The sequence below is a fragment of the Anthonomus grandis genome, chromosome 5, assembly GCF_022605725.1.
Source record: "Anthonomus grandis grandis chromosome 5, icAntGran1.3, whole genome shotgun sequence".
In the NCBI taxonomy this organism is placed as follows: Eukaryota; Metazoa; Arthropoda; class Insecta; order Coleoptera; family Curculionidae; genus Anthonomus; species Anthonomus grandis.
In genome coordinates, this window is record NC_065550.1 from 28,609,211 (window position 1) to 28,627,837 (window position 18,627).

General features: G+C 32.9%; 1 protein-coding gene across 5 annotated transcripts in view; it reads right to left on the minus strand.

The window, feature by feature from the left end:
- The window catches only part of LOC126735931 (cell adhesion molecule Dscam2), a 241,220-nt gene that overhangs the window by 123,760 nt on the left and 98,833 nt on the right, over positions 1 to 18,627 (minus strand). For all 5 annotated transcript variants that reach the window (XM_050440056.1, XM_050440054.1, XM_050440055.1 and 2 more), the window contains exons 2-3: positions 5,720 to 5,901; positions 5,294 to 5,450 (exon numbers count right to left, since the gene is read on the minus strand). In XM_050440056.1, the coding sequence (XP_050296013.1) occupies positions 5,294 to 5,450; positions 5,720 to 5,901 (339 nt within the window). The remainder of the gene's footprint in view (positions 1 to 5,293; positions 5,451 to 5,719; positions 5,902 to 18,627) is intronic.

Genomic DNA, 18,627 nt, shown 5'->3' on the forward strand with positions numbered 1-18,627 from the left:
TGTGTGGCCTTTTTCCCTTGGACGGACACCTCCGTTGAGCGGACACTTTTTGAAGTTCCTATGAGTGTCTGCTCAAGAGAGGTTTCACTGTATATATTGAATCATAAATATTCAACTTTTTGAGTGTACACCTCTCTGTTTCATAATCTATTGACGCAAAACCTATTCACTTTAATTTTAACGAAACGACTCCCAATAAAGCTCTCAATTATCTCCTTAAATCTGAAACAATACGCCACATAACAACCAAACCATCTGTAAAAATGGGAACCAATAAACGACACGGGCTATTGAACGCGAGCCTAACTAAATCCGGGTAGACGGCATCGCCTCCCGGAACTATCCAGATCCCGGCCATAGAAATTAACTGCCTTTGATCTCAATTTGTCGGAAAAGCGAGCTCCGGACTCTCCGGAGAGTTACTGGATCCTAAAAGATCCGGTTGCCGGAGCTAAGAGAGAAAAACAAGCACCGCGCTTATCTGACATACCGTGGGAGAATTGGTCAAGCAGTAATTAGAAGTTACCGTGAATTATTAAGATAAATAAGACGGGGAGGTTTTAGCTTATTCAGGTTTTGTTTAAGGGCGGCTAAAAGGTTTGCAGGTAAATAGAAGCACTTTTATGAAGATTTATCTTGGCATTTATGGCCATTTGGATTTTCGCTGGGACACGTGGTTTTTCTTTTATCCGGAAAATTGAAATTTATGCCACTATTATTGTTTTATGTTGGTTTGGACAAGTTTAAAACGTGCATTTGGCCACATATAACATCGAATAAATAAATACTGTATGGGGAGAAAAACGTTCTTTTAAAAACGTAATTGAATGCCATTATTTGCGTTTTCGTTCCCAATAGAAAACATGTTTTTTAACAATAACAAACTGGCGCATCTGGACCCATTTTTCACCTAAATAAATTATGAAAAAACGTACCGCAGATTTTGATTACGTTTGCATTTATAGGAGGCCATACCGAGGACTGAACGTTCTTTCGCCGTTTATATCAAATTGGTCGAACGGAGTACTGAACGTTCTCATCTCTTCTTCTTTAATTAACTATATTAAAATTATCAAACGATGAACTGCACGGTCTCGCATTAATTCTTTTGATCAGGAAGTTTGTTGGTCAGGAAGTTCTTCGCATTGATTACTTATATTAAGTTAGTCGAAATAGTCTCTTCTTGATACTTAATCTAGTGCTGCCAGCTGTTTTGAATTAAAAAAAAGACTATTTACTTATCTGAAACCAGGTAAGGGAAGAAAAATTTTATTTTGTTCCACTTCTCTTTTTTATTTTTTTCTTTAATTAAATATTTTAAAATGGTCGGACGGAGTACAGAACGGCTTCACCTTATCTTCTTTATTAACAGTATCACGTCTAAGCAGGGTTGCATTTATAATAGGTCAAATGAATGAATGAACTGATTTGCTTCGCCTTCGTTGATCAATTGTATATTAAATTGCTCAGATAGAGGATTGAACGGTTCCTCACGTTTTTTGATGAAATGTACTAAAATGGTCGAATGAAGGACTGAACGGTGTTTTTTGATGAATTGTGATAAATGGGTCGAACGGAGTACTGAACAATCTCATATTCATTTTTGATGAACTGTTTAGAATTTGTCAGATAGCTCTTCCCTTACTTAATTGTTCGTATTTAATTGGTGGAAATAGTCTCTTATTGGTACTTTATCCGGTCCTGACAACTCTTTTGAATTTAGAAAAAAAAAACAATTCTGATATCCGAATACTTATGAGGGAGGAAAAAATGTATTTTGTTCCACTCCTCGCTTGTTTAATTTTTTTCATTGAACAATTATTTTCAGTTGGTCGGACTGAGTACTGAATGGTTTTCCCTTGTCTTATTAATTAATTAACAATATCAAATTGGTTAAAAAGAGAAGTAAATGGTATCGCCTTCTTTGATTAATTTTGTTAAATTGTTCGAACGGAGGACTGAACGGTCTTGTTTCGCCTTCTTTATTAAATCTACTAATTTGGTCGAATAAAGGACCGAACGGTTTTTCCTCATCTTCCTTAAACAAATGTGTCAAATTGGTCCGACAATGATGTGTAGTTCTAGTATGTTTTTTGCAGGTTTTACAATTGTAATTGTAATTAAATGTTCCCGTGGATCAGAAAAGGAGTTTGTGGACCAGATATATTTATAATAATATATTTACATGCAGAAATGTGTACTTATTGAAACAAAAATCTTATCTGCTGGGCCAAGGTGCGCAAGCAATTTTTGCTACAATTTATTGCAAATTCTAGTTCTTGAAAGGTTATTGGTATATTATAAGAGAATTGAGTGTCCCTATTAAAGTTTATTTCTGTTTTTTCGGTGTTTGATTTTAATGTTAAAAATTGTGGGTCATAGTTATATGATACTGATATACTATACAAATACTTTCTAGCCAGTCATTATTATGTGTTATCCTGTTTACCGTAGCGATTTAAGACCAACATTTTTTTCTTGACAGAAGACTGAAATGCTTGAAGAAATATATTGCTTCCAGGAGGATTTCTTTGACCTTTTTGAGATTCTTTTAACCTTTGCTCTTGTTCTTTTATAAGAGATTAGGTTATCAGTAGATAGAGAGTGTTTAAATTTTGTCTTATCTTTTCTCTTCTCTAGAAAAGTCTTGAAAAAGTAGATTTGTTTCCTAAGCAGGTTTACATTTATAAAAGGTTAAGTGGATGACTGAACAAACTCGATTCACGTTTTTTGATCAACTGTTTTAAAATAGTCGAATGAAAAACTGAACGGTTTGACCGCTTCGATGCCGCTTTGACAGACTTCTTAATTATTTACATTTAAATTAGTCTAAACAGTAGGAAAAGTTTGGCACTAGTATCCTAAAACGTGTTGGAAAGAAAAAAATCTTATTGTGCCACTCCTATTGCTTATTTATTTTGCCTTATGAGTGAATATATCAAATTGATTGGACGGAGTACTGATCTTCTTTAATCAACTGTATCAAACGGAGGATTGAACTTTTTTTCGTCTTATTTGCTCAAAATTTACTCCTCGCCTTCTTTGACCAAGTATATCCAATTATTTGGACGGAATTCTAGGTAGGTTTGTATTTATAATAAGTCGAATGGAGAACTGAACGGCATTGCTTCGCTTTTCTTAACCAATTGTGTCGAATGGGTCAAAAGGAGTACTGAACAGTATCGCCTCTCCTTTTTTTGATAAACACTTTCTTAAAATTGATCAAAAGGAGGACGGAAAGGTTACTCGCCCGTTGAATGCTTCTATAAATATCTAATTTGATAAGTCAATAATTAATAATTTTTGTCTAGGTAAATGTATACTCGTTAGAGGTAAAAACCTGGCCATTTACCTTACAGACTATTTAAGAGCTTCTGGGCACCCGATCCAGTCTTCGCAACTCTTTTCACGTTTAATTTTGAAAAAAGAAATAGTTTAGATATCGGATTACGTGCACTGGATGGACGCTTAGGAAAAAGCCGCAATCCTAAGCACTAATCAAATTATTTTATGCGTTTTATGATCATATCTACTGAACTGGTCGAACGGAGGACGAAACGGTCTTGCCTCGCCTTCTTTGATCAACTGTATCATATTAATCAGATAGAGGACTGAAAATTCCTCGTATTTTTTGACCAAATCTAACAAATTAGTCGAATGGAGGACTGAACGATGTTGATTCGCTTTTTGTGATTAATAATATTTAATTAGTCTCAATTTATGAACTCTATAATCTTAGTGTAAGAAACCCTCATAACATAAAATCTAAAAAAGTTTGTAGCATAGTTCAGTACCAAGAACCTATAGGGAAAAAAATCTGTTTGTTTTACTCCTGTTGCCTATTGATTTTCGCGTTTAAGCGATATCAAATTAATCGGTCTCGCGTTGTTTTCTCTAATAAACTGTATCAAATAGATAGAAGGTTTGAACGGTTCTTTTCCTTCTTTGATCAAATTTACTTAATTGGTCGAACGGAGGACTGAACGGTCTTGCCATGGCTTCTTTGATCAACTGTGTCAAATTTTGTCAACTGAGTAAACGCTTTCTTTGACCAATTGTGTCTAGTGGGTCTAACGGAGTACTCAAGGAGTAACTATTTAAAATTAGTCACGAGGGACTAGACGCTTCTTCGTTCCTTCGTTCCTTCCTTTGTCTCACTGACTCTCCAAGAGCTCCTGGGCATCTGATCTAGTTCTGTAACCTCTTTCCGCATTTAATTAAAAAGAAAGGAAACAGTTCAAATATCCAACAACGCATAATGTATAAAAAAAAATCATGACCACTGTGTATAGTCTATGAAAAAACCTTTCCATAATATACTCGACTCGCTCCACGCGTTTTTTGGTCAAATCTACTAAACGGCTCGGATGGAGTGCACAACGATCCTCCATCTTTCTTGAACATATTTTCTGAATCGGTCGAACGGATTACTTAACGGTCTGGCCTCGCCTTCTTTGATCAACTATGTGAAATTGGTCAGACGGGGGACTGAAATTGCTTAGATAAACAACTCCATTCGACCATTTATGAGTACATCTTCTGAATTGGTCGAATGGAGGACTAACCCGTTTCTCCCTACCTTCTTTGATCAATTGTGCTAAATTGATCAGACGGTGTAAAAAGAACCAAAAGACGACACTTATTTGACCAATTCTACCTAACTGGTATGGACTGAATGGCCCCGGTTCGCCTTTTTTTATCAAATTGTATCAAATTTTCTTTGATATTTAATTTGTGAAACGAAGTACGTAAATAGTCTAAAAAAAGTAAAAATGAAAACATAAACTGAAATAAATATGTGCCTGGGCACCTGACCCAGACCTGACAACACTTTCCATATGTGTATTTGAAAAAAGAAACGGTTCAAACACCCAAAAATGTGCGATGAAAGAAAAAATATCAATTTATTCCACTCCAGCCGCCTGTTTATGGACAAACAGGCGACCGTGTATCGCCTAGGAAGAACCTCCCCATAATATACCCGACTTGATGCGATGTCCGTAAGCGCAAAATCAGATTTAAGATTAAATTTGGCAGTTCTTTTCAACCCCGGAAATGTTTCCCGTTTCGAGAAGTTTTTATCGAGTTCGGAGTTGCCCTTCTGTGTTGTGTAAATACGGTAAATTTTATTTATCTTCTTTATATACCCCAAGAAAGAAGTTCGTTGTCTATGATTGCCTTTATCGGGTTTATTTTAGGGTCTGAATGTTTTCAAGGGTTGTTTCGCAATCAGGTTTTATTTGGTTTCTCTAACAAAAAAACAAACAAAGAAAAAAAAAAGGTAGTTGCTTACCTGCTTTTATGTGAACTTCTCTGCTTAAGGTGATTCCCAAAGTGCTTCTCAATTTGCATCTGTAGATGGCGGTGTGGATGTCGTGGCGGTAGCGATCGTTTGAGAACGGTGGGAATATTAGGGAACCGTTGGGGAAAATGAGGCGTAGCTCTGGGATCTAAAAAGTAAGACTTAAGATCAGTACAGAAAACTATGAAGTTTCTTCCAAATAAGGAATTTATAGTTCTATTTCTTTCTTTTATAAATGCGGTTAGTGGTAAAGTAATCTTTTTGATTTCCTCCCACTTGTATGAAAAACTATCACTTCCTCAATAAAGCTATAGGGAGGAATCATTGTAGAAAGTGGTACTTTTTTACTGAATATAGATATCTTTCTTGAGACAAATTTAATATTTTTTATGACAAGATTAGAAGTTAAGCCCTTACTTGCTGTACAGGTGTTCCATCTTGTAAAACCCACTCGATTTCCGGTGGTGGGCTGCCATGTCCTGTACAATCGGCTCTTCCGCCTGTTTGGGACCCAAACTCCACTCGATGAGGTGGTTCTATTACGAAGATTGGCCCTTGGAGGTCGGAACCGCTCCCCAAAAGACCTCCCCACGCTATAACTAGAACAAAAGATCTAATAAGTTAGCTTTTACGAGCTCTAATTTATTAAATGCAACAACTAAATATTAAAAATCCTTATTGCGGTCCTGTAACGAGCTGTCGCTTATCACCTGGCGCTTTTCTGAATAACGTTTGATGCAAGGGTGAACTGTCATTTGTCAATTGCATCGCATATGGAAGTGGACAGGTTCGGATTATATTTGGTTATAAATTGTAAGAAAAAAAAAATAAATGAGAAGAAATGATTAATATGGCGGTTTATAAGAACTAAGTATTCCTGAAATATTGCGTGCCCTATTTTTATTTAGGTTTAAGTAGCTCGGATATTTAATTCAAATATTCAGTTAAATTTGGAATAATTCATTGATAAATAGTTAGAGGTTCGGCTTTATTATTTATTTTTTACACGATTTAGTAGGAAAATAAACTTTTTAAGTGAAAACTAGAAATTATTTGTAAGAATCGATATCTAGTGAAAAAATAAATTTTATTATCGGTTTTAACCGATAAAATATAATGCTTAGAACTTAAATTTAGCCTCTAATATTGCCTTTATTCATTGACGTTAATCTAAAATTGCCAATCCAATATTTTAACAAAAAAATTATCTCTAAATTATTATTTTCTCGCATATTAAATATATAATAAGAATGCGCGCACACACGTGGCTAATTACTGCAAAGCACCCTGTAATTGCAACTAGAAACAAATTATCGAAAAATATATGTCGGGACAATAATTCCTCTATATCTCGATATAAGTGAATAGCAAAAAGAAAATGTATGAATTCCAACATGAAATGAGTAGGTTTTTAGGTGATCATCACTTTAAAGGACTTTACGATGATGAAAAAAGTAATTTTGACGCATAATACTGTATTTTTATGATTTTGGCGCTCTATAACTTTGTCCTCGTTGTAAGTCTTCACTCGCTGAAGGTAAATTGTCGAGAATTTATTATTGTAGAGACAAATTCGAATAACAAGTATGGTTCTAAAGTTCGATACACTTTAATAAAAACAATAAACACGATACAAATTTAATAAATAAATATGTTAGTCAAGGGATGCCTTTTTATTCCTTAAAGAACAATTTAATAAAAATATTGCTTTAAAGCCAACAATAAATAAGGCAGTACCAGGGGATTAGGTGATTTTATTTTATCTGGTAAATAATTTTTTTGTTAAATACCATTTCTTGTTGTATTTTATTAAACTGTGAAATTCATACATTTAATCATTAAATGTTCGTACGAATTAATATCTTATACATACTATTTGTAAAGATTAATGTCAGTAATTAGTAACCACCATTGCTGCCCTTCGCCGCGGATGAAATAAAGGCTTTTTTGTTTATTATTTTAGGTTTGACGAAAAATTAAATTCGAAAAATTTAATTAATAGAGACCTCATGAATTTCTCAAAATTCCAATTGACTGTCCTACAAAATATTATTTATTCTACTAAATAAAAATAATGAAAATACCAGAAAAAACGACCTATAATCCATAAAGTTAACATAATTAAACCGAGTTTGGGGAGGGTGCAGCTGTGCCAAAACTGCCGTTTGGCTGCGGGCAAAACGGGTTTTGGCAAGTTCGCAAACGGCTCGTTTAGCTTGAGGCAATCATTTAGAAATGCGTGATTATTACGTTACAATAAGGCTCCTTGTTTATTGCTAAACAGATGGCACTTCCCGGCTCTACAGCTTAGCAACAAACGCGGATGTAGACGCTGTAAATAAGTGTTTATCGTAGCCCGTTGAGTTGTGAAGAATTAGCGGGAATTAAATTATAATTAGGAATTGTTGTTTAAATAAACTTGGAAGTTTAGCAATAATTCTTTCGGATTTGGGTTTAAGGAGGGCATAAATCACGAATGAAATGAATAAATACAAGTTTACATTTGTTTTTCACAGCACCACTTAAATCACCTGAAGAATGGACTAATACATTTAAAAGTTAAATTTTACAATTCCATGTTAAAATAATCATTCAAACAATATGGTTCAAATTCCATTAAAGCTGTCTTGGTTTTTGTCTAAAATGGATTCAATACTGACTGGTAAATTATTGTATAAACATAGACACATGTAATATACCTATGTAATCCAACCTGAAATTAATTGATGTGCAGACCTAAAACCTGGGTGTTTTTAACCATATTTACTTCTTCATTAAGAACAAGAAGCCGGTGGGTATATGTACTCTTGATGACTTTGTTCGAATTATTATTAAATTGGTCTTTTCTTTATTCAGAATGAGGTGATTTTCTTTTACCTTAATAAAATGCCTCCTTTGCTTACGACCTTTTTGAAGTTTACCCCCTTCTACTGTTAAATATGCTGGCCATCTTCTATAGAGAAAAGGTCATTGTCAACAGTTATAAATAAAATACAACCCTGCGCTATACTTAACTTATTATGTAATATCTTACACATATATGTACTATTTATGTTAATTATTATTGTTTATTCATTGCTTAAATTAATAAAACTATTGTAAATTTAACAAAAAACTGCATTTTATTTTTGTTTTCAACTTTCTTCTTCTTCTTCTTCCTCGGCTACAATGGACTCGCGTCTTTTGACGGCCGCCCAATGCCCGTGCCTCAATGAAAGGTGTGCCTGGACACGTCTGGATTGGCATCCATGCCTTTCATGGTGACTTTATAGGTTTACTTGGTTTAACTAGTTTGGACAAATTTTAGGAATTAGGAAAACATATATAGACACTCTTCTCGCTCTGTGGCTATCAGAGCATTACACAAGACAGCCGGATAAAAGGATTAAAAAGCTAGGGTAGTAAGCGTGGTAGTAAGCGTATAACCAAGCACACTCTTTATCTATATACATGCATGTTTACATATTGATGTTACTGTTGATAAGGTTTTCTATGATAAATTGAGTGGTCTTAGATTTTGATTTTTGCACATACAGACTTTTCATTAACTGGTCCCATTTGTTCTTTCAAAGCCGATTGGTATCTTCTTTGGCAGTTCATTTCGTCCATTACACAGTCGAACATTACACATTACACAGGATATAGTTTAGTGTTCCTGGCTGTCCGCATACACAGTTTGGGTTTTCGTTAATTCCTATCTTGTGTACTTAGATGCATCGGTGTTAAACAGTGACTAGATCTCATTCTATTAAGGAGTGTAATTGATTTTCTTTTAATGTAGGGAATATCAGAGAACCAGGGTTTTTTTAGTGGTTTTGGTTCCATTTTTGCATATTCTGCTCCTTTTCCCATTGGCCAGTTGGTGTACCGACTTTCTCATTTCTTCCATATTGCTGTTGTGCCATCATTAATGAAACGTTTTGCGTTGATAAGATTTGGTTAGGTTACTCGTTCCAGTAGTCTTCCTGCTTGGGCGAGTTCATCAGCCCTGTCATTGCCCCTTATACCTGTATGACTTGGTATTCACATTAATTTTATGTTATCATCCCCTCTATTAATTATTTCTTATCTTGTTGTTAGAGTTATATAGTCACTTTCCTTGTTAATTCCAGGTTTGGCAATTGCTTGCAGTCCACTGTTACAAAACGTGTTCGTTGTTAACCTAACCAAGAAGTGTAGAATACCTCTTTTATAACCTCACATATCATATCAGCCGTTGTACGTGACAGTGTTGTCGAATTTTATAGATGCTATTTTTACAGTTTGTTTTTTGTCACTCACATAAGAATAAGACAGCATCAAAACATTTCCTCTTACACCAGACAGTTTAAGTTTTCTCATAAGTAGCCCCCCATCGATGCAGTGGTAATTTAGCACTAAATTATTTTTTTAAAGTGTTTTAAAATGACTTTCGTAAATTGAAAAGCAGCTGCTTAAGTAGATTTATTCAAAGTGTAGCTATGTTAGTGTGGGTTTAATCAATTGAACTGATTTAAAAAATATAACAGTCTTTTGGACAAAGATTTTTGAAAAGCCTATTGGTCTGTCGTTTTCAAGTTTGAATCGTCTTTTTTATAAATGCGCTTAATGACAGCTAATTTATGAACTGGAAAAATTCCATGCCTAAACGAGTTGTTAATCAGAAAACACAGTTTGTCGCAAATCTCTAGAATTATTGCCTTAAATTTGACGAGACTTGGCCAATTCCATTGCCATTTTGTTTTGATAGTTCACAGAGTTCCGACACAATTACTGGTGTTAGAAACATACATTGAATATTTGGATTTATTTTACAGCTAAATGTTTATTTTTTTAAAGTCTTCAGCAATTCCGATACACTTGACAATATATCCTGATTGTATTTATTTGCAAGTCCGATGGGATTTCTCTTTACACAAAAATCACTATTTTTTGGCATTTTTAGTAATTTCATTACTAAATTATTATCCACATTATTTTATTTTTATTACCAGACATTTCTATTTTTTCATTAATATCATATTTAAAATTTACAAAAATATTGTCTAGACAGTTTTCTTAGGTAGAAGTGATTCTAGTGTTTGTAGATAAATATATATGTCTATGCTTGCTGTTGGTCGTCTATATATAGCAATATTTACCCTACATTCGATAGCAGCACATTCAGTATTATTCATTAATAATAATTTATTTATCCTATTGCTAAGTTTGTAGTATATGCTTTTATGTATATAAACAGCACTAGCCTCATATTTTCCCTTTGCAGGACAGAAACATGCACCCAAGATGAATTGATATAATACTAAACCTTTAAGTTCATCTGTTTCCACTGTTTTCCAATGTTGCATTATGCGTAACACTTTACAATTTAGACTTACAATAGCATTTCCCAACCATTGTATATATTACAGGTTTACTTGTTCGATTGTAACTACTACAATGTTTCTCTATTATTATAAAAAATTTAAGAATTAATGTTTGTTTTGAACCTGAAAAGCTTTTTCAAATAAACGGGATATGATTTACTCCTTGCAGATATTTCGCTATTTAAATGTAGCAACTCTTCAATTGAAAAACCCTTATATCAGTTAACAACCAGTTAACATGAACATTGGGTCTATTTTACCTAATTGTTTTATTTTAATGCTTTGGTTTAAACTTGTTGCATCTTACTGAAATTTTCAACTTCAATAGTCCAATTTTTAGTTTCCTGTATATTTTTGAATTTACTTCCAGATAAATTTCGATCCAAATTCAAATTATATTTGTTTGAAATACAAACCAAGTGCCATTAGATATATGACCTGCAAAGTCAATTTAAACTCAATTTACTCGACTATTGCTGCATGCTGCTTAAGTAATAACCGATAATTATTTTTCCATTTCTAATTTTTTAAGGGCAATCACTAACTAATCATTATTAATATATTTACGTCAATATACAGTGTGTCCCAGGATGAGCGAATTTATACGTAAAAATGACAAAAAATTTTGTAGTTGAAATTTGACTGTTTGGCATCCAGTCATGCTTGAGTAAAAAATAAACTTTAGCATATTTTTATTTTTTTAAAACCAAGCATGCCTTGAAACGAGCATTTTTTAAATTTTATGAGTAGATAAAGTAGTATTTTTAGGCAAGATATAAAAAAAGTTTATAAGAAAAAGTTGTTTAGAATGCAAAATTTCATAACCATAGGCCTACTTTGATTTTTACATTTTGTGTACCAATTAATTTTTTTATTCATATTTAATTATTAGAGAAAAACTAATTAATTTATTTATCAAATAGTTAAATCATTGATCTAAGAGTTAGAAACCATCCTTAAAAATATGTTTGTAATAAAATGTACATAGTACCTCTAATTTAGCAAGAAAATTTCATTTTATTTACTTATTTTAAATTTATTCAATGTCGAAACATTTTTCAATATCTTTCCACATTTTAAAACCACTTTCCACTTTTCAACATTTTAAAAGAATTTCTAATTTCTTTAATGGAAATTGAATTACAAGCGTCTCTAATTTTTTGTTTTAATTATTTTTTTTTAATTTCCTTTGTTTTAATTCCCTGTCATTTAGTAATGGCTCTGAATAAACAATTTGCTTGAACCGGCCCCATAATAGGAATCAGAAATGGTTAAATCAGGTCATTGATTCGGAAAAGTTCTATTCAACCATTCTGCTACTCAAATAGTGGAGTGCGCTGAAAATAAAGATTTATTCTTTGATCAACTGGTAAAGGTTCTAAGTATTCTTCAGAAAATCATTCCAAAATTTGAAGATACGTTTCTTGATTAAGAGATCCTTCAATAAAGTATGGTCCAATAATACCTAAATGGTAAGATATGGCGCACCTAACGTTGAAAATATTGCCTCTTGCCATGGATTACAAATTTTGGCGTTTCATTGGACCAAAATCGACAATTTTGGGATGAAATTACACCATTTGTCGTGAAAGTAGATTCGTCCGAGAATATTATTTTTTTATAAAAATCCGTAAAATTTTATCGCCTAACCAAGTAGAAAATAATAAACGGCGCGCTTCATCCTCCTCTTCTAAAGGTTTGAATGCTTTAATATTGTTGGCATGATAGAGCTAAAAGTTTAATTCAGATTTGCTTATGTTCAGCATCGCCGATAACTTTACAATAAGTTGATATAAGTAAATTTTTTGTACATAACTTTGACAGTGACAATGTTTTATAGTGGTCATTCAGCTGCCTCATTTAACTGATAAAGTTTATATCTTAAAAACTTCGACAAAAAATCGTAAATTCATCAAAAAAGAACCCATTATAATAAGGGGTATGCATTCCACGAGCAAAAAATTCGTACCGATCGTAAATAGAATTAGTCCAAGGGCAATAACTTTCACTATTTTAACTATTAATATTTATTTGGTTTTTGTTTAAATTTTTAAAAAAGAGAGAATAAATAATTAATAAATAATTTAAACGTAAAAATCAAAGTAGGCCTATGGTTATGGAATTCGGTATTGGGGCATAATTTTGCATTCTAAACAACTCTTTTTTGTAAACTTTTTTTATATCTTACCTAGAAATACTACTTTACCTACTCATAACATTTTAAAAATGCTCGTATCGAGGCATGCTTGATTTAAAAAAAATAAAAATATGCTAAATTTTATTTTTTAATCAAGCAGGGCTGGATGCCAAACAGTCAAATTTTAACCCCAAAATTTTTTGTAATTTTTACGTATAAATTCGTGATCCTGGGATACACTGTATTATAGGTATTATACTTTTAACGTTTGAAAACTGTTTGATTTTGTTTTTACATTAAGTAGAATATCATTCATGTATCTTTATATTGCATAGATTTTTTAATATCCATTTTCAAAATATTATATTTTTAGACATATTCAGCAAGCTATCTTCTCTTGGCCACCTACTCATAAATACGTACACTTTTTTTAAAAGATTGCAGCTTTAACCTATCTAGACTGTTGCTTCACATCTATAATCTCTCTCTTCGAATAGTGATGTTTCCAGATTTTTGAAAAGAGAGCTTCATTAAATCAGCCTTCATAGTCAGATGATACTCATTATCGATTACTAATTATCGCCTCATTTGCATACTAAGTGCAATACCGAAGTTTAATCTGTAACTTTCTGTCCCCAAAGTTAGTTCCATTATTGTTGCGACAATAATTTGGATTTAGACCTTGTAGATCTACACTTAACTTATTTTCAACGCAAATAAAAATTTGTAATCATTCGCTCATTATTAGTTGTCACTTCTGTCAACTGTCACCAATAATAAAATTTCGAAACTACGAAAATGCTATTCGATGATATGACGTGCGATGAAAATTTGTGTCGTTTATCAAGTGTCAATTGCTGCTTTGTAAATTGGCAGCGCAGATAAAAATTGCACATTTGCACATCATCAGTTGTTACTTTCGTCAACTGTCATCAATAATAAAAGGTCGAAATTCTGAAAATTGTATTTAATGATCGAAATATCTACTATATTCACAATAAATTATTTACATTGTTTGATTTAACATTTGATGGAATTAGCGTCATTCGCCAATATCTAACATATTGGTCAATAGTGTCAATTGTTACTTCTGTAAATTGTCAATGCAAAACTTGTAAAATCATTTGCTCATCATCAGTTGTCACTTCTGTCAATAATAGATCTACAGAATTAAACCTTCTTACTTACACGCACGTTGGATGCCCTGCAGAAGGATTTGCAGGTAGATACAATATAAACCGACTTCTCCAAGGCATTTGATAGGGTACCACATAATATGTTGTTTTATAAGCTTAAGTTGGTTGGGATTGATGGAATTTTATTGTCTTGGTTCAAGTGCTACTTATCGAATAGAAAGCTATGTGTTATAATGTTTTCTTATTTTATTACTGGGCTGATTCTTAAATAGAAATATCCTTGAAGCTGGCGTAAATAAAAACGCCAAAACATTAGAATTTCTTCTGAAATAAAATCAGTTTTATTTAAAGTCTTAAACCTGCGACACTTCCCCTTCAGAAGGTTATTGTTCGAGCTGGTGGTTTTCCATTCAAGGTAATTTGGGTTCCAGTCTGGTGGTGCTCAGGGCTCACATCTTGGACCACTTCGTTTTTACGTCTGCAAAAATGATAATAACGAATGTGTTACTTGGTGCAATCACCTACTTTTTGCAGATGATCTGAAGCTAAGCTGTGTTGTCAAATCATTCCAGGATTGTGCCAAATTTGCATAATCTAGTATTTGAGAAATGGGATGTCAGTGAACCCTCTAAATGTAAAACTAAGAGTTTTTTCGCACTAGACGTTGTACAGAATTCAATTATAACATTAACCCATGCAGTCTCAAAAGAGTTTCTGTTGACAGAGGTCTTGGTGTTGCACTGGATAAAAATCTACAGTGTATTGCTTATTTGGATCATGCTTGCCTTTTAAGTAGTTGGATTTATTATATTAGAAGAAGCACCTAGAAATTTATCGATATAAGGTGCTTAAAAAGTCTCCAATGTGCCCTTGTGTATCCTCACCTAGAATATGGATATTGCATATAGTCCCCATACGATGGAATTCGCAGTAATAAAAAATGAAAAATGATTATCTTAACTCCAAAGAGATTTATTAGCTTTTTATTGGAATTAGTACGTTCCACTAGGAAGCATAGGAGCAAGAATTTTTCATTAACTCCAATGAAAGAATATGTAATAAATCTTAGTACGAGCAAAGGCTTTACATGATTTTTTTTAATGTGTAAATAAAAATCGACAAACATATAAAATTTAGAGTCATGTATAAAATATGAAATATATCGGTATCCTTGGAAATGAAATTCGGAAATTTTGGAATATCAACCTGTTGCTGATTGTCAAAAAACTTCAGGATTTTTATACAAGCTCGTTTGTTGACTTCAGAGGTCTAAACCTGTTAAAAATTATAAAAATTAATTATATTATTATTACAGCGTTAAGAGAGATGCTTTGTCGCTGAACTATCAAATTTGTAGAAATTGGCTTCTTCAATTAGAAATATCTTATCTACTTTCAGACTTGTGAAGTGGTATTATATAGAAATTGGTTGCTTGAAACTTGTAGCATATAAGGCATATATTTTAGATAATTATAAAGATTCGCAAATACTTCAATTGCTGAATATCGCCCCTATTACAACACGTCATCAAAGAAGAGATCTCTTGATGGTTTATAAAATTCTTATATATTCGGCTCCTGATTTACTTGAAGAAACTGATTTACATGTTCCATCAAGAGCTACAAGAGGCAATTTTAGTTTTCACCGTACTAATTATGTCTTAAATAAATTTATCTCTAGAACCACCAGACTGGATAATCAACATTCTGAAATGGAGTTTTTTGGTTCCTTACATACATGCCATGAAGCAGATACATGAAAGCATCTATTAATACTGATATTATAGAGTTTTTTACCGTTCGCTGTGGGACTTAAAACAATCGAAATTAGTCAAGTAATTTATTTATGTCCAATTTAAATCTCGCGCCAATATTCTGAACCAAACTTCGACTGGACTGTCAAATGACTCCCAGCGGCGACGCGGCTCCTTATATACTCGACTGACCATGATTCCGGAAGATTCGCTGACCTTTCGGACGTCGTGCCACATGTGTCATTCCGAAATGACGGAGAATCAGCTGATTTCTCGTTCTGTTATAATACATTTCTTTTAAAGACATTTAATGGTTAAGTTTATATAATTTGCAATTGGTGCTAGTCGCTGATAATAAAATAAATAAATAAATCAAAGGGTAACTAAAATTGTTTCTATCATCCTCCACTAAATGTATTTAAAAATCATCTATCCTAAATTTAGTGGAGGATGACAGAAACAATTTTAGTTACCCTTTGACTTATTAACTCCACTGCAAGTATGGACTACTTCTTCAACAAATAAATAAATCCCACTTAATACAGCTTACGGCTTAGGCGGGTTTAGGAAATCAAATTTAAAAATGTGAAAGGTTGCATGGGTTTAGACACCTTATATGATATCAAATTTTCTGTACTATAGCTGCAAAATGCCTTCATAAAACACCCCGCTCTATTTACCCGTCTGCAGTAAATATCTAACTATCATCATATAATATCTCGTAAATTTTCCGTAACTGAGACGCTTCGATGCATATTTTCGGATTGAACAAAGCCTAGTTTTCAGGCTCTGTTCAAATGAAGATAAAAGCCCCGGCCATTATAGGGCTGCGTTTTGAATTACGATCTGTCGCCCGATATGCAAATTGTACCCTGGAAAAATGTCCGGTGTATCCGTGAAAATAGTTTGGGTAATGAAGAGCCCTGGCCAGTTTATGTGAAAAAAATCAAGTAAAATGGGTCACATTTAATATTCTATTTAAACCTCACATTAAACCCAAAATCATAATAACAATCGATTCCTAAACACGAGGCATCATATTAAATTCGAAAATATCCCCATGTCGTTTAACAGCAAAATGCAATTCCATTTCTGCAAAGTGACTGCATATCAAATACCCAAAACACAATACGGAACTGTAATAGTTCTTTGACACCATACCTGTGACGCTAAAGCCTTTTTTTTATTTTAAATGATTGAGAGGTTCTTTCTTTTTGCATGTCGACATGAAAAGAACTTTTTTAAACGTTTTTACGAGGCCTTTTTGCTTGTACCTGCATTTTTGTTTAAAGTTGTTTTATGGATTAGAAGGAAAAAGAAGATATTTTAGGTCAGTAAACCCCCCCATACAGTTTAATGAGGTCCAATTATAAATCCCGACCTGCCGGTACACGGTGAGTGAGTGAGCACGAGTTCAAAAACCTCCCTCTAATTAAACGAGGCATCCAGCCAAGACTGCGCCAGAAAAATTTTCCATTGTTTCTGTCGTTTTTCGTCGGATCCCTCTCTACCCCTCTAATTTGCACTTCTACCCTAGCCGTGATTTAGTGTTTTGTTTTGCGTGGCGAAAACAAAACCTTCTAATTGTTTTTTTTTCTCGTATAGTGAGGGGCGTTCCACCCGCTTAGAGTGCGAGATAAGGGTAGACTTTTTTCCAATAGTTTATTTTACGTGTAAGGGTAAAATTGAGATTTTACCGCCTAATGAAACTCTAGATTTAAAGGCATTTTACGCCATGTCTTGTTTGTTCTTTAGACTTATCAAATAATTTTTCTTTTAGGCTTTTTTAGGATTTGGCCCAATTTTGCTTTTTTTCAGATGGTTCAAGTAATTTTTTTTATTCCAGGTACTTAACATCATTTCTTGTTTGTTTTTCAGGCTTATCAATTTTTTTAAATAATTTTTAGACCTTTAGAGCATAATTTCATAGCGATTGTTTAAGTCCCTTAGGCTTGTAAAGAACTTAAATAAATGTCAAACAAGGAGTGAAAAGTTATTTTTTCGGGTATTTCACTTCTCACTTACGTCCTCAATCGCCTTAACAAATTATTTAACTAGGCACTATAGATGAGGTGTATAATTTCATTGCGATCGTCAACATTTCTTGTACCTGAGAACGGCTTGAAAGTCAAAATAAGGTTAAAAGTTAATTTTTCAGGCTTTAGGTCTATATGTCAGGTCTTGTTTATGCCCTCAATCGCCTTGAAAACTATTTTACTTATATAGTTAAACCCTCGACCTTAGATGAAGAGCATAATTTCATTATGATTATCAAAGTTTCATGAACTGAAGTAGAGCTTGAATGTGAAAAATGGGGTGAAAAGTTAATTTTTCAGGTTTTTACTGTATGCCAACCAATATTTATATCCTCAAGAGCCTTGACAAATTATTTTACTTATGTAGTGAAACCCACTGTAGACGAAGAGCATAATTTTATCATGATCGTCAAAGTTTCTTGGACCGTAGAAGAGCTTGAATGACAAAAATGGGTTGAAAATTTAATTTTTTTGAATTTTGTAGCTATTCTACGAACTTTATAAAATCATTTTAATCATTAAATCATTTTAAATTTTCTGAAATTTTTATTTTTAGTAGGCATTGGGCCCAATTTGTATTTTCTTCTAGAGATATTATATAGTTTTCATATATTTTAGGTAATTTTTTAATTTAGTCCAGGCCCTCGATGTTCATTGCTTATACTTTCCAAAATATCAAATAATTTTTTATATTTTCCAGGCATATTAAATAGTTTTTATCTCTTTCAGGTTATTGAAATATTTTTTAAGACTTTGCCATATCTTATCTTTCAAGTTTTTAAAGTCATATTCTTACAGGCATTTAGGATCTCTTTTTTATTTAGCAGGCAATCAAATAAGTCCTTATGGCTTTTATTCATTTTAATTAATTAATTTTGTATTTTATTCTAGTCATTTGAAGTAATTTTTTATGTCATT